The sequence below is a fragment of the Vidua chalybeata genome, chromosome 5 (genome assembly GCF_026979565.1).
Source record: "Vidua chalybeata isolate OUT-0048 chromosome 5, bVidCha1 merged haplotype, whole genome shotgun sequence".
Lineage (NCBI taxonomy): Eukaryota > Metazoa > Chordata > Aves > Passeriformes > Viduidae > Vidua > Vidua chalybeata.
This window is the reverse complement of record NC_071534.1, coordinates 16,153,770-16,170,296: the sequence shown is the minus strand read 5'-3', so window position 1 is coordinate 16,170,296 and position 16,527 is coordinate 16,153,770. Positions and strand designations below refer to the sequence as shown.

General features: G+C 41.3%; 1 protein-coding gene across 2 annotated transcripts; it reads right to left on the bottom strand.

Moving 5' to 3' along the window:
• Positions 1-297: 297 nt before the first annotated feature.
• Positions 298-16,018, bottom strand: GAS2L3 (growth arrest specific 2 like 3). Of its 2 annotated transcripts, XM_053943106.1 has the most exons (10): positions 16,001-16,018; positions 13,033-13,085; positions 10,770-10,816; positions 9,648-9,816; positions 9,141-9,259; positions 8,304-8,445; positions 5,681-5,744; positions 4,864-5,002; positions 3,903-4,010; positions 298-3,184 (listed from the first exon to the last, which is right to left on the bottom strand). In XM_053943106.1, exons 3-10 carry the CDS (start codon positions 10,785-10,787, stop codon positions 1,808-1,810), a joined length of 2,136 nt encoding a protein of 711 aa, XP_053799081.1. In that variant the 5' UTR covers positions 10,788-10,816; positions 13,033-13,085; positions 16,001-16,018; the 3' UTR covers positions 298-1,807. The 2 variants fall into 2 exon arrangements, with proteins under 2 accessions (XP_053799081.1, XP_053799080.1); XM_053943105.1 differs by lacking the exons at positions 13,033-13,085; positions 16,001-16,018 and adding an exon at positions 12,134-12,210.
• Positions 16,019-16,527: the final 509 nt, after the last annotated feature.

The window sequence follows — 16,527 nt, the reverse complement described above, 5'->3', positions numbered from 1 at the left end:
TCCACATTATCAAAACAGATCTGTTTTCCTCTTACAGTTTGGATATTGGCATCTACTGCTTACTCCCAGCAGGTTGTGAGCAGTATTGTACAGTAGATATGCATAAATAGAATCATAAATTAAATAAAATAAGCTAACAAGGTGCTCGGAAAAGCAGCTCTATGACTCTGCCACATCTCATGAGAACTCACTTTATGATGTTTGCTTACTCTAGTTCCAGGGTAAAAAAAAAAAACAAAACCAAAAAAACCCAAAAAAAACCCCAAAAAAACACCAAAAAAAAAAAAAACCCAAAAAACCCACAAAAACAACAACAAAAAAACAAAACAAAACAAAAAACCAAAAAACCCTTAACAACAGAAGCTAAATATTCCATGGAACTCTTCTTTTAAAAAGACTTCCCTGTTCCACCATCCAGGAGCCTCTATGGCAGTGACATCCACTCCTGCCCATAAATAGACTGGGAATGGAGGCCAGAAGTGATGGTCTGTGGAAACCACCAGTGTGTCTTCAAAGACCTTCAGAGCTCCTCAGTGTCTGGAGGGACAACTGTTCATTAACCCAAAAATAACTCCAACAGCACTACTCCCAAAGACAGCAGCTTTCAATCTACCATGAAGCTCACTTCTCAAGGGTAAAGGTGTTGAGCATCACAGATGTTGGACCCACTGAAAGACTTCAGGAGCTGGGTGTAAACAGTGTATAGCTTTCTGGCACTTTAACATGTTTAAAGGCAAATGCAGACTATATTCCTCTTTGGGAAATGACTTCTCCAGAGAGCGATAGAGGAGAGCCAGGAAAGAGGTCTCCATAAATAAAACAAGAAAGGCCACTGCAGACTAGAGTGCCAACAAAAATTAACCTGTAGCACAGAGAAAAGTATTTAGCAATTCAGACTTAAATGCAAAGACCACTCCTGCAGAGCAGCAAAGTTATGCCAGAACAGGTCAGTGCTTGCAGCTCAGTGTTGCTGCAGCAGGAGCTGTTCTGGGGCTCCAACCCAGGAGTAGGAGCTGGTGTGGGGCTCCAGCCCAGGGGAAAGTGTCTTCCCTAGAACTCAGGAGCATCTCTCCATGCAGCAAGAGCTTTCTAGGAAAGCTAGTCAGATTTGAACATGGACCAAACAAGGTTTTCTGACCTGGGTTTTAAAAGTAATAATGCTCACTGGAGAGTTCTGTTCTCAACTTGAGAGGCTAAGGCACAATGAAAGTGAGCAGTCAAGGCCATGATTGTCGGTGTCCAATTTAAAACAAACCAAGCTCCACTTCCAAGTGAGCTGAATCCACTTTAAGGTATATGAACACTGATAACAGCATCTGTCAAATCTAAACAGGACTAGGACTAGAGAATTCTTCTCTTTCCAAAACCTGTGACCTAGATTTGGGCTCTGGGATACTAGTGAACAAAACCCACAGTTTTGTTTGAGGTATTACAAATTTTACAGCTTGTGCACAGCTCTGTTGCTTGCCACACACCTCAATGCAGATGTGCCAGAACCACCAGAGTTCTGCTGCATCAGCCTTAATTCCCCTTTCCTCTCCCACACTTTTTTACAGCAGATCAAGGATATTTGCCATTCCACAGTGCCACACAGCAAGTAAGCTCACTTCTAAACATATCCAAATAGAAGTTTCTAAACTGCAAAATAAACACAGTTCTTACAGTAAGTTAGGCAGCAAAAGGCAGGTTATACCTAATATTTCATATTAAATAGTGTTATTTAACTTTTTTCCCCTCATCCCCAGTGCAGCAGTTACAAGAGGCAGTGTTGAACAAAACAGACTTCCACAGAAAGTAACAAATTAGTTTACTTTCTGGGCTTTTTAGTCCCTGTCATAACAAAATAGTGATCATCTTGCCTGCTCTTCATAAGAGGACCTTTTGATGCACCAGGTGTTCCTTTGTTATATGTCTGCTCCTTTGGGAGTGGCTTCTTGGCTGCTGGGGCTGAGCTTTTGTTTATTTGCAAGCTTTTGGTTGAATGCTGACCTTTTGTGGAAGGCTGTGCTGGCTTTTTGGTCACTGCTGCTTTGGCTGAAGTTTGAGGAAGCCGTACAACAGACAAAGGTGTGCGTTCAGCAGGTTTGGATAAAGAGGGTCCAGCCTGAGGGGGATTACTGGCATTTGGCTGCTTGCTGCCAGCTGATGACACATTTTTGCTTGTAGGTAACAATGGAGGTGGTGACTTTGATGCTTTGCTAACTGCAAGGGAAGGTGCAGAAGCAGAAAGCTTTAGCTCAGAAACAGTCTTCAAGTTCCTTGCTAGGTGAGAAGTTGTTTGTGGGGCTTTCTGAGGATGCTGAGATCCAGCACCTGACATCTGAATATCATTTTCAGAAGGTTTTGCAAGGAGTTGCTGAGAATGTGCAAACTTGGCAACAGCACGCAGATTTGTAACTGGCAGCCGAGCAGCCCTGGGAGCAGCTGAATTTGCCTTGGTTTTAGTGACAGATACAGGTTTGCATTTAGCAGGGACACACTTCTGTTTCGAAGTGGTTGTTCCAGCAGCCCCAGACAAGAGAGATGGTTGTTTTTTAGAGGGTGAGATGGCATGATGGAGTGCTGGTGCTGGGGAACCCTGAGGCAGGGCAAATTTCACCTTGGTAGCATCAGGGGACCGAATACGTTTGCGTAACGTTTCAGAGGGAACAGGAGCTGTTCTTGTTCCTGCACATGAAGAACTTTTGCTTCCAGGCTGTGAAAGAGCAGAAGTTGGTGAGTTGCATGCAGGAGACACCAGTTTCTTTGAGGTGCCAGCTAATGGTTTGAAAGAAGACTGCACACCTGTTGCTGAGGAGCCTTGTAATTTGGACCTGACTGTTGATGACTTGGCAGTGGAAGATGGGGTCACTGGCACTCTTGGTGATGCCAGGGCAGGGGACTGAGGATGTTTAACTAAAGCCTTCTTGGCACTGACCCCAAGACCTAAAGCAGGAGCAGGAGTTTTTGATGGCTGCTTTTGAAACATATTGACAGCTGACATTGGGTTCATAAGAGGAGGCTCCTGATTTCTAGCTGACAAGCTGGGGACACTGTCACTGGTGACCCCTTTCTGAAATGCCAGGATTTTTTGTTCCAGAGTTGCAAACTGAAGCACTCGGCATGGATCATATTTGAGCAGAAAACCTTGAAGAGTGTCCCAGCCTCCACCAACACGTACCATCACATGCTTGCCATGTAGCATCTGAGAATGGGGAAGGGGTGGTGAGAGCAGAACAAGAAGAGAAATTCTTATCTTTTAGTTTTCTTCATCTTAGATTACCACCTATTGAAATTGACTAAAAATGCACTTCCTTTCTAACAGAGAAACATTTTAAAACAGAAATTATGTGATAAACAAGGTTTTTGCTTCCCGATTATTTTATTAGTTAGCTTCTCCTGCAGAGATAGTAATTCTGTGTCAGGAAATAATGGAAATATCTTTACAGAAGACATTTTAACCATTCTGTAAGAATCTTGGTTTAGTATACAGAGTTCTGGGCAAGGGTTTAATTTAAATTATGGATGTCGTTGTAACACAAAGTCTTATGATTGCTGACGAGAGCACTCAACTACCCCGCAAATTATAAACCCCAAGAATCCAGGTTTTGAACAAGCAACAACATTCTCAGGATATTCTATGGCATTATCCTTATTTATGTTGCAAGTCATTTCTGAAATTTTAGAGACACCACAGAGAAACATTATCTTAGTTTAGTGTGGCTGTAAAATCAATGTTTGTGGATCAAAAATCTAAAGAATTGAGTAATTACACCTATTTAGAATAAGGGATTGAATGTCAAGTTGTCCCAACCTAAATAATTCTGTAATTCTAAAACAACTCCATAAAAATGAGGTATTTCACTTAAAAGCATTTATCTCCCCAAAATAAATATAAATTTGAGTTCTAAAAAACTACTTACTCGTATGAAGAGTATTTTATCTCCCAGCCTGTAACGTCCCTCTGACAAGTATTCAATTGAAAATCGATGGGAACAACTGCAGGGAGGATCTTCTGCTATATGTTTTACCTAGTTATTAAATTGAAAGCATTTGTTAGATTCTGACAGAAGCACAAGTTTAACCATTTATTGAGTTAATCTTCTATTAAGATGGAAGACCCAAGAAGGAAACCACTGAAAAAAGGGGAAGAGAGTCCCCAAATAAATGCTGGGTTAGAGAAGATCTGCCTCTAAGAGCCACTCAGAAATGCAACAAATTGGAAGGGTGAGACTATTGCCAAGAAAGAGAAATAGTGAGTTTTCAGAGAAAGTAAGGATCTTGTGGCTGACATTCCCAAAGAAACAGAATTTTTACATTACAACACAGAGGATCTTTAAAACAAATGAATTTTTAAGCAGAATAGGAAAATTGTTCATCATTTCCTCTGGACCAGTTCACAAGCTGTACAAATAATTTCCTTTTCTGCATACATATTCATTTCTAATTGGTACAGCTACAGAGGTTTGATTTAAAAGTCTTCTTTCAAAAGAGTTTCGTCAAAGCCTACTTTAACATCTGATGAAGTTTTATGAAAAGATCAAATTGAAGAGAAACATTCATTGCAGTCATAGAATATTGACACCAGAAAAATTGAATGAGAGCATTTCTTAAACATTTCTTATGTATAAAGAAGCAAGGAGAAGGAAGAGGAGAAAGGAAATCAATGTAGGTTATGTGCACTCCAAAACATATAGAATAGCATTTTATTTACATTTTCAAAACAAACCAAACAAAATTGATAAAAAGATGTGCATACCCTTCTGTTTGAGGAGGCTCACACATATTCAATGAAAAACAGCCTGTCCTTACTGAGACAGATCATACAAGTTCCAAACTCAGTTTAATTTAAAGCCCATATCACACTAAGCAAGTAGCACTTACTGCCTCGTGTAGCTCCCCATGGTGACAACATGACTTTGGTGTGCTAAGAGGTGATGGTGGCCCAGAGGTCATCAGCAGGGTTTCTTCTAGCTCAATTTCCTTCTCTAGTTTTACAAGTACAGGAGGTTCAACTCCATACCTCAAATACCAAAGCAGAGTGTTTAATTACTAATGTAATAAAGAAAACAAAAGGAAATTGATCACAATAAACTTGCAAAATTATAAGTGGCTTGACAGACAAGGACATCTGAATCAATAAAAGGAGTAATTGCCTTGTTAATCCAAAGTGAAGGAGCACCTCTGAGTTTCTAGCAGAAGCCCTTCCTAAGGTAGCCTTGGTGTTATCACAGGATGCAGTACAAATACTGCCAAAACTACACAGTTGAGGTCACATCCAATTTAGATAGACTATCTTAAAGCTTCCAGCTCTGCACTGGAAATAAATTAAGTCTACATTTAGATAATAAAGAGATACCTTTCAAAAAGCTGAAAAATTTAAACCCTTAAAATCATACTTAATGCTCAGTGAATTCTTCCAAGAGGTACACATTATCTATAAGATGAATGTATAACTTAAACACGCAGCTATAGAAACCAGCACGGAACAGCACCTCTCCAAGGAATGGGTCTGATAAATATTTGAAAAAATATTCATATTTTATGACTGTCCTAGAAAAGCTACTCATTACTTTTTGCACAGAATTAACATCCACTGCATTGCACTTAACAGCTGCAAACAGTGTCCTATCTTTGTCCTAGCTTTTACTTAGTAGGATGTGTCCTTCAATTTCTTGTTGGGAGCGTGTGGATCACGTACCCAGATACAATGCGCCCAATTTCCAGCAGACAAAGATACACTTGTCTTGGATCCTTGTGCAACACTAAAAGGGAAGAGAATAAAGAGGAGTTATAGTTCATATTTATTGCAAGAGGCCTATGCAATTAGGTATAGCCAAGAGAAGAGAAGATAAAGTATCCATGACTATAAATTTCCATCATCCTACCCAGAGGCAGGGTACATTATCATTGACAAAGCACTACATGCTTTACAACTCTAATTTTCTATTCCGTAAAGTCTTTAAACCCATCCTGGCACTCCTGAAACCACTCTTCTCTTCCTCCTAAGAGAAATATATTTTATGATCTTCTTTCTTGATGAGAATAGGAAAGAAAGAGACATTAATGCTTCCCTTTTCCTATTCCCAAAAGCAATATCACAGTCTTAAAGATGCAAAGCACTTAACAACTACAAAAAGGAAAATACACACATCTGTTCATGATCATGCTTACAGACACATCTAGGTACATGCACTCTGGAGGTTACCATCCACTGGAGTATACACTGCAAGGGCTCTAGCTCACAAGTGCATGGCTACACAGCCAGTCAGCCTGAGTGGTTTTAAACCTTGTCTGGGAAAGAACAATCTGGGTGACTGTTACCAGAGCAGTAAGCAACAGATGTTTTCTTATCACTACTTCAAAAGTTCCAGCTCTTTATTTACAGATGAAATCCAACATATTTCTGATGTTCAATTTGATATTTAAAATGCCTTTGCTTTAAATGTGTTTCCTAAAGTATAATCCAAATATGAAGTAAGATTTTCTTGTTTACATAATCTACTCCTGTTTCTAAGTCTGCTTTTTAAAAGATTTGATTATGAAGGGTAAATCTAGAATAGAAAGTTGGCACAGCCGTAATCTAAAAGCTACTTTTAGAGGCCAATTAATCTATTTTTAGTGTATGAATATGCATGTGCATATGTGTGTGTGTATTTGCCAGCTGTAACAAAAGTGTTTCAATTTGCTTGAGTCCAAAAGGGAAAAATCCAAATATATCCCTAGCAAAGATCAAGACATTTGTTTTGGCATGATGTCAAAGGGCACCCCATGATGCCTACTCTTCCTTTCTGCTGTCTGAGAAGCGTCTTGATTTATTTCCTTCCCAGTCATCTACACTTTTCAGGAGGTGCTGCTAAATGTACCTGATGGGAAAAAGACAATTGTCAACTTATCCTTCCCCTGTTTCATTCATGAAGACTGGCTTGAAAGTCTGATGGAAAACATCAGTGGAAAGAATGTTTCATCTAGGAGGCTGCAAGTCTGCTCATTTCAACTGCCAAAAAGACTCACAGAAGATATTTATGCCACAAAGCAAGCTTGTGTCAAGAGTTACAGACTTCAAAACACTTCTTTGCAATGAGTGAAAGCCACAGTACTAGGAAATCATGTCTGCTTATCTCAGAGAAGCTAAACAGGTTCTAGTTACTTGTCCACTTACAGGAACAACATGTTTAAGCAATACAATTCATACAAGGAACTAAAAAAAAAAATTAAATTAAAGTGTTATTGTAACTCAGTTCTACTCTGTATTTCCTGGCACTGACAAAACATACACTCACTAATTAATCAAAATGAGACATGCAAATGATGGAGTTTTCTCAACTGGTTTAAAAGATGACTTATCCAGTAGAGATGCATGTGCAGTCCGTGAATGTAACAGCATTTAATAGAACAAAGACTTCAAAATACAGTAAATATTATGACATTTACATATGATTATTGAAAACAAAGATAGTTCTCAGTTTTTTGCTAGTATGCGGACAGGCCGATATTTTGCTTACTAAAAAAAAAAGCCAAACAAAAAACAGAATTTGGCTTGCCATAGAAAGTTTTGTATTAATTAATAAATCAATTAAATTTGTATCAATTAATAAAAATTAATTTACATAATAGCTGGTAGAAGAGCATTTCCTTATTTATTATGTGAAGAAAGTATAATCCTCTTGACTAGCAGTCAAAAAAGTTTTATTCCATCGTATCAGTCTAGAAGATGCTATACAGCATCAGTTGTGCACTGGGGCAGGCATAATCATAGTTGGCAATATTTATTTTTATTACTATCTTCCTAAATGGGAAAATCCAAATGGTTTAGAGTAATGTTGTGTCCTGAAGTAAATGTTAATTACCAACAGGCTGTTGCCACTTCAGACACAATGCCCTGATGTTACCAAATGTAACCATCTTGAATGTATTATTCTGAGGGATTTTTGCAAGAAGAATGGCTGTAATACCAAATAAAGGATCTTATTGTGAGTTGACTCCATGGCCCTGTGGTCTTCCCACACACAGAAAGTGAAACCACACTCTCAGTGGTTCTTTTTACTGAAGAAAAACACAGTATTTTGTTGCACAGCTCTCAGTCCCCACTTCATCCCACACAGTAACTTTCAGAAGTTTAGAAAAGCATCATGCAAGTTATATTAGTCATTGAGCTGATTTTTAAAGGCTTTTACTTGGACACTGCCTTAAAATAAATAAAAGCTTGCACGACACACACAGAGTCAAGAGAAAAAGTTCAAAAGTCTATAACAAGGCATCTCCCTGACCAGGTAGTGATTCATACAAAGATCAAAGCAAATCTTACAAAAAGAGAGAGTTACCTAAGCCTTCAGATTCAAAGAGGTATGTCTCATCAACTCCAATAGCTCTACACCAGTTAAGAAAGTTGGCTGTATTATCTCTGGCAAAAAAAGATCCTGATGGAGCATCCTTCTTACATGGAACTTTTCTCATAGGAAAATTCTGGCAAGAGAAGAAAACAAAAAGTACATTGTACACATCAACATTGCCAACAGAATTCAAAGCATATTTGCAAAGGAAAATACACCCTAAATTCAGAGTACAGAAACAGTTGTAACTATTTTGTGTTCACCTCATTATGTAGTCAATGAGAAAAGCTACACTAATATAGAAGGCATTCTACTTTATCTTTGTGAATAGTCACTGAGTGAGCAGTCCTTAGTTCTGCAGCCAAAGTAAGAGAGACTTCCTTGAGATTCACATTTCAGCTAAGCACTGCCTCTCAATGGAAACACTGAAGCCCATCTCCAGGTTCGGACACTTTTATGGCTGACCTGTACACGTGAGTTCAGCCACCACTTTCTGGCACAAAACATACCAAGTGCCAATGGATGTCTTATTAAAAACCCACACTGGTGTCAGGGGAACAAACTCCAGGCTTGAACTAGATCTTCCTCTGGCAAGACTTCTACTGAAATCAAACTAAAAACCTAGAAAGGACCTTAGGATGTGGCTAAAAAAGCAAGTAATTTGTTGGATGAGTTTATCCATCTATAAAGCCACTTTGTTGTTAATCAGTCTCTGGATACACAGCATACAAAACACTTTGGGAAGCCTCACTCACCTGCTTTCCCTGTAACTACTACTTAAAATTTAGGGCTTTATAGATGTATTTAAAAAATCATGATACAACTCACCCTTAAGTTGTTTGTGTTACAACATTTTTTAACTGTGTTTTGAAGAACATTGATCAACTGGCAAAGCAGTACCCCATTATCAAGTTCTTCTAGTAGTTGTTCTGCTTTGACTTCCATTCCTTTAAGAAAAAGAAGGTCAATCTTACAGTTACTCCACAGAAGGTAAAGAAATTTCTTATGAACTTAAAGACAACTCAAATAGCATTCCAGTGTTAAAGAGTGAAAAATAGAAGAAATATATAAGTGAAATTAAATATTAGTTTAATTAGATTTTAATTAGACTAACAAGATTCAGAAATAGAAATTAGAATTATTAACTGTGCAACCCTTAAGAGGTGGCAGCTAATAAAACTGAAATCAAAGCATGCATTTTAGTGCAATTCTCCCAGCCATTCAAACTCAAATACATCAGATCTTAATAGTACTATAGATATTACATGTCAGTGCTGGCTAGAGTATTGGAAGCACTTTGAAATTAATTAGAGACTGATTTATTTTTAAGCTCACCCAGCAAGCCAGACAGCCAAATGGAGAGATCTTCTTGCATAGGCACCAAAGTGGCTTCGTGCCGCACAGATATCCATTGGTCATACAGGCACACATCTGCCAGGCCCGGCCCGTGCCTCGGAGTCAGAGGACTTCGGGGACTCAAGGGAAGCTCATCTCCAAACCACACCTGCAGAGAGTTCAGTAAGCTGAAGACAGGAAGCTCTAATATTTGCAGTCAGACGACAAAAACTTGTGGCTCTGAATTAGAATAAAAAACTATTATTCAAAGAGTGTTCACTTCCCTTTCAACACATAGAGCAAACCAACAGAGCAGTGAAGTAGTTCTGCTCTTGTTAGTAACCCCTGCATCAATATACCACTGCATTTCTTCTCTTGACTCCCTTGGATTTAAAATCACATACTTTCCTGAATACAGAATAAAGACAACATGCATTAAATGCTTTGGGGTTTTTTTAACTCAGCACATTTTAAGTCATGAAAGCTGCAAATTATCATATAATTTACTACAGACTACTAATTTCTTAATCAAACATTTCAGAGGCATTTTGTGCTTAAATCATTAAAAAATATAGCATTAAAAGATGAAATGTTCTCATGCAAGGACGTAGCACAATTGTTGAACACAAATACTTAGCATTTCTCTTCAGAACTGTGTATCTTGTAAATGAGAGGTAACTTACACTTCAAGAAAAGGACCACACTGAAATTTTTTTAAGAAAAGTTTCCAAAGACAGAATCTTTCTAGCATTCTTAACTATTTCCCTTCAGATCAGTGTGTCTGTAAAATATATTTTGCTTAACTGATTAACTAGAATATAAGGTTATTAAAAAACCACTTCTTAATCATGATGGAAAATTTTCAATAATCTCAGGCTCTGACTTCAAAACCTTCTTAGCTAACAGCACTAAGAAGTGAATGGGTCACCTATCTGATAATAGCAGTGGGTTATCCTTGTCACATTGTTCCTTGGAAAAGGGGCAAATTACTACCTTTTTTTTTTTTTAATCAGAGGTAACTGGGGAATCTCGTATTCCATCTGCTTCAGGGTAGACTTCAGTATTAAAAAAAAAAAGTATTGTACATGTATTCAGGATTTAAACACTTCAAAAGGCGTTTACCTGAACTGCATTCTGCATGGTCACCTGTTTTACATTAGTTTCTCCTCCTAGGGAAAAAGAAGAGATTTTTATTACAGTCTCTCATGCTTTCATGAAAATCCTGAGAAAAACCCATTAGCGCTGTTTTGGAAAAATAAGTCTCATAGGAAGGGAAGGGGAAAGAGGGAAATATCTTAGTAGCTAAAGTTTTGATCCAGTATTCAGTCAACTTTAGTTGTCTGCCCTTAGATAAAAGTGCAGTTATACAGCAAAAGTAGCAACTTTGTATGCATAAACAATGCTCCAAAGTTGGCAATATTTTTAGGAGCTGTATGACATTTATTTTGTCAAAGAGTAATACACACACTTCAAACCATTCTTGGATTTAACACAGTTGGCTCTGATTTTTCCTTCCAAGTTATCACAAGTGTATCTCGTACATGTGTGCAGACAGATATATGCACCCTGAGTTTACATTAAATATTTGGAAGATCATGAAAACCTTAAAACAAAGAAATAATTCTGATGAATAAGATTTTCTCTTACAGAATCATAGAATGGTGTGGGTTGGAAGGGATCTTAAAGATCATCAAGTTCTAGCATAGACATATGTTTTAATAAATCTTAGTTGGGATTGTGACTTTGCAGGCAGAATGCATGCACCAAGTTTTCAACAGAATGCTGCAAACTATTGCAGCAATATAGTTATCTGTACAAATCTCTGGCAAAATGAACATTAAGGAAACTTTGGAGACAAACCAGTCAATGCTTTCTCTCCTGAAGCTAACACTGTATTTTCCAGCAATGCTTTCAACCATGGGAAAATCCAGCACAAGCTCTACACTGGGCTAATGATTAGTAAGTCTTTCCCTGGAGGCTCCAGGTCTAAAGATGTGCAGCATTGCCAGGCTAGCTGCATGCATGGGTACAGAGGGTATTTCTCCATAATAATTTTCCAGTGGTATTTTACAATGTCAGAAAGTTCCTATCTGTGTCTTGAAACCTGTTAAATACAACTTACTTGCTCTGTTACTTAATAGCTGCAATAAAATTTAATCTTGCTGATTAAACTGAAAACCAGATTGCAGACATTATCAGACATTTTAACTCATCTGTTTTCATTTAAAATTAAGTATTTTTTCTCTCCTGTCCCAGCTATTTAGGCTTTGTATATAGATGGCATCTTCTCTCCTGCACAACCTGGCTTTCCTATGACGGAAGGCTGAATAGCCCATCATAGAAAACACAATTCTTATAAAAATTCTCACCCTTTCATCCTACATAGAAAGCAGAGTGGTGTCATTTTCTCCCTCTTGTTCCTTCCCACTGCCTTAAACCTCACAGACTAGTGGGACTAAATGTATCAGGCATTTCAAACAACTTACCTCTACGACTGGCAAATGAGCAACCAGTTTGGTTTCAGGTGAACACACTTCCTTGTAGCAGGATTGCTAGCTTTTCTCAGACCTTATCAGAGACACACCAGTGATATCTTTCCCCTTCCTTTTATTTCTAGGGAGGGAAAAAAAAAAAAAAAACCAAAAGACATCCTCTCCTTGATGTCATTTTTCCTTTTTTCCTTCTATGAATGAACAAGGGAAGGGAAGGGTATATACCAAGCATTACTAATGAGCATGTTATGCTTCCCACAGCTTTGTCCAGGGGAATACGTTTTCCTTTGGCATAAGAAAGCTATTGTCCTAAGAAAAGCTCAATAAGAGGCTTCATTGATTAAAAAAAAATAAATAAAACAACAGCAGAACAGCCAGTAGAGAAGTTGGTCTCATTAAAATAAGGAGTTCCATATAGGCTAACAAGAGCTCTAGCATATTAACTGCCAAGGGAAAACAAAAGACAGCCTAATTCACAGGGAGCACTCAAAACATGAACAAAGCAAAATATTCACACTGCAGCTATCACAGGAATGCTCAGCATCTGCAGTTTTGTGGCATGCCTACCAAAAACTAGTCTTGCCAAAAAAAAATAAAAAAGAAAAATAGAGGAGATTGCGGAAAATTGTGGCACTTGAACTTCAAGGGCCCGCTCTTCTAAAACAAGTTATTTTGTAAGCCCATATGTCAGAGCTCCCTAGAAAGTCAAAAGGCTTCACTTATTATCAGGGCATCTGAAAAACACTTAACAAAAACCCCCTCTGATGATGTGAGCTACACTGCATGGATTTTCAGTTGAAAAGTAATACAGTAACAATTACCCATTTTCGGATGCCAAATGGTTCAGCTCAGAGATTGCAGGGAATACAGATTAATGCAGCCTTATCACTTACTGCGAGAGGCACGCAATGAGAAGACCCAGATCTGCCACCTTCAAGTAGTCAGCCTGTAAATGTGCAGAAGGTGCTGTGGTGAGGTGAATACTGCAGTACCAGGCAGAGTCATAACCAAATCTGACTTCTTCTAAAACCAGTTGGGTTCCCTGCATCAAAAAGCTGTACATAATGAATGAAGTAAGTATCTGATACTGAATTTTGGCAGCTCCAGAGAGGACTGCATCAGTTTCTACACATGCCAGTTTTATCAAATCTCATTCAACAGGCATTTGCTGTTCAGACACTGAAGTTTGTGAAAGAAAGGACCTCAGAATAAAAGTACACTGTACCACGTCCCCCACATAGCTTCAGGCTGTGCCATTCTCATTTCCAGGCAGACCTTGATACCCTCAAGGTCCCTTGGGACAGAAGACTGAATAAACCCATCACAATAGAAACAATTCTTTTAATAATTCTTCCCCTTCCTCCTACTGTTTCTGGTGTTGTTTCTTCTCCATTTTCCCCTTCCTGCTTCACCCCTTAAAACAAGGAAAACACCAGAAACTTGTGAGCTTTTCCCAACCAGGGGGCAACCAGTCCAGTTCCAAGCTCAGTAAGCATAGAGGTCCCCCACTACCAACCCCACTTTCAGGAAACACCTCATTTTTGCTGGTACTTCTGCTGCCAATGGCTTTGTGGGATGGAAGGAGAGGAGCTGTTACTGAGCCACACCTTACAGCTGGATCAATACAGAGACACTGATTTACTGGGAGACAGATGTCAGGCAAAAATTATATATCAGGAGAGGCAAGAATTGCCTTCAGCTGGTTGAGTGCCAAACCTCCAGTGAAGGACTAGAGCTATGGATCAACACCAGGTAAGAGAGATGAGAAAAACATCCCTATCTATTGGCATGTGGCATAGGGACAGGCATTCCTCAGGAAAGGGGGTGCAGACACACCCTAGACATGACCCACACAGACTTGTGAGACCACAGTTTGCCTCTGCTCTCCACAGAGATGCCCAGCACTTTGCCCCCAGACATTCTGAGAAACAGCAGAGTCAGCAAATACTAAAGCACCTTACACAAATACTTTAGGGTGTTAACACATGCTCTTAGATATTCCATGAGATAGCCTGCTTAGGGTCAGTTGTATCAGGATTTATAGATCACTCAGTGGGCCCCAACCAGCAAGACATGCTACACTAATTACAACCCATTCTGTAGCACAAGATGAACCGAGTCCAAATCCCATTTTACTTGACTGATCAGTTTACATATAAACAAACAAACTCCACAATTCTGCAGATAGCTAAAACATTGATGAAGCAGCCATTGACCTAGCTTAAGCGGAACCTAAAGGGATTCACAGGCTTATTAAACTGCCTTCTGTTAACAGGCTCGTTAAGAAAACATCTGGGTAGAAACACTTCTACATCTTCACCCTATATTTAAGATATATAACATCATCTTCTATTCCATCAACACCCAAAGGCAGTCACAACAGTCTAACCCAGAGCAACTGGATTAGTCTTGACAGTACCTACTGAAACCCATGTTTATAAACACACTGAAATGAAAGAAGCTGTCACATCAGTATCTATTGAAACCTACTACAGGATAGACAAGATTTTTTTTACAGACACATCTAGTAACATGCAAAATAAAAGGGGTAGGCACAAGAGACATCCACTGAACGGAGCATTACTCCATCACTACAGCAATTTCAGAGCCTTTTTGTTGCATTACTGAGTCAGCAGGAACTCTGCTTCCCTGGGGAGGCATCAGAGGCACAAAAGAGAAAGAACCAGACTAGTCAGTCCGAGGTGATGGGCTTTAAGGCGGCAACCAACTCCTTACATTAAGGCACGCTGACTGTTCTCCTCAGAGACTGCCCTTCCACGCCTCTCCATGAAGTGCACTCAAGCAGAGGCAGTGAACACGCTCTCCCCTACCAAATGGCAACAAAGGCCCCGGGTACACCTGTTGGAGCAGAGAAACCCACTTGAAATCAGGGAGGAGCACTTCATCTCAACAGCTGCCATCTCCACAGGAGACATGCAGACGGCTGCTGTCCCACAGGAGCATCCAGTTTGGGCAGAGGCTGGTTAACACCAGACACACTGCCCCAGCTGCTCCTCACATACACAGGCAAGCTCTTCTCTCCCTCCCATTTTTAACCCACACTTCTTCCAGCAAAGTAACACGGAGGGGAGCATTTTTCCATGCCAATTAGGCTGCTGGCTGGCCACAGTCAGGAGTAGTTTATTATGACTTAAATATAAAATCGTGTCTTGTTCTGAAAGGTCCACCCAGTACAATTTCAAATGCATTCCCAGTTAGGCCTTATAGCTCCTAAAGGAATACATGTACTTTTTCCCATGTCTTGATCTGATACTATGCCAAAGGTGACACACAGCATCCCTGGAACACGGCCAGCCTTTGGGCAAAGAAAGGATCCAGACGCTTTTCCGCTTATTAAGCAATACGAATGAATGTTTTAGCCAAGAGTACTGGGGCAAATTTCCTACAGAAACAGCGCTGCACCCTCAAACGCCTGCGTAGGGCACAGGAGAGACCGATTTGAAGGCGGTTATGCAAAAACTCTCCCCTCTCCGTTCCCCAGGGTAAGTTTCGAGGCACTTCCCTTCCGACATCCGTGACTGAGACGCTGGATGAACTGCTGCCGCTGGACGCGTGACACTGATCCCAGTGACCGGCTCCGCCCAACACGGGCTCTGCCGGGCTCCCCGACACGCGGGACTCAGCGCATTCCCAGCGCTGCCCCCGCAGACGGGCGGGACCCCCCCGAGTGCCGCCGCTCCGGAGCTGCGTGCCCGAGGCACCGCGGCGAGCGGGACTCCGCCGCAGCGCCCCGCTCCCCGCCCGGGACCGGACCCGCTGCCCCTCAGCCGCCCCACACCTCCCCCGCGGGCCGGGGCCGGGCCACCGCCACCCCCCGGTGTGGGCTGCCGTCACACCCACCTCTCTGCTGCGCTGTGCCGTGCCGTCCTATGCCGTGCCGTGCCGTGCCGTGCTGTGCCTTCACGGCGCAGCGGGTGCCGCCGCGCCGGCCGCTCCTTTCGAAAGCGCCAATCGGCGCCGGGGGCGGGGCCGTGCCCGCCGCACCTGGCCCGGAGCCGCGGCACCGCCCCGCTGCCGGGACAGCGGCCGTGGGCTGGGACACGGCCCCGGGCTGGGACTGCGCCTCCGGGCTGGGACTGCGCCTCCGGGCTGGGGCAGCGCCCGCCTGCACCCCCTGGCTCTGGGAGCCGAAGGGGCTCCCCGGCGGGGCCGGCGTTCTGCCCGCAGCGCTCGGCACAGCGCTGTCCCCGCCGCCTGGGCTCGCGTCGCTGGGAGCGGACCCCGGCACGAAAAGAGCCCCCACCCTGCCTGCAGCCCCCGGCGGCATCCGCATCTCCGCGCGCAGCATCCAGACACGCTTACCTGTCCCAGGGGTGCTGCTGATGGTGTTTTTGAGAGGCATTAAGCACCAGCAATCTAAGTCATAA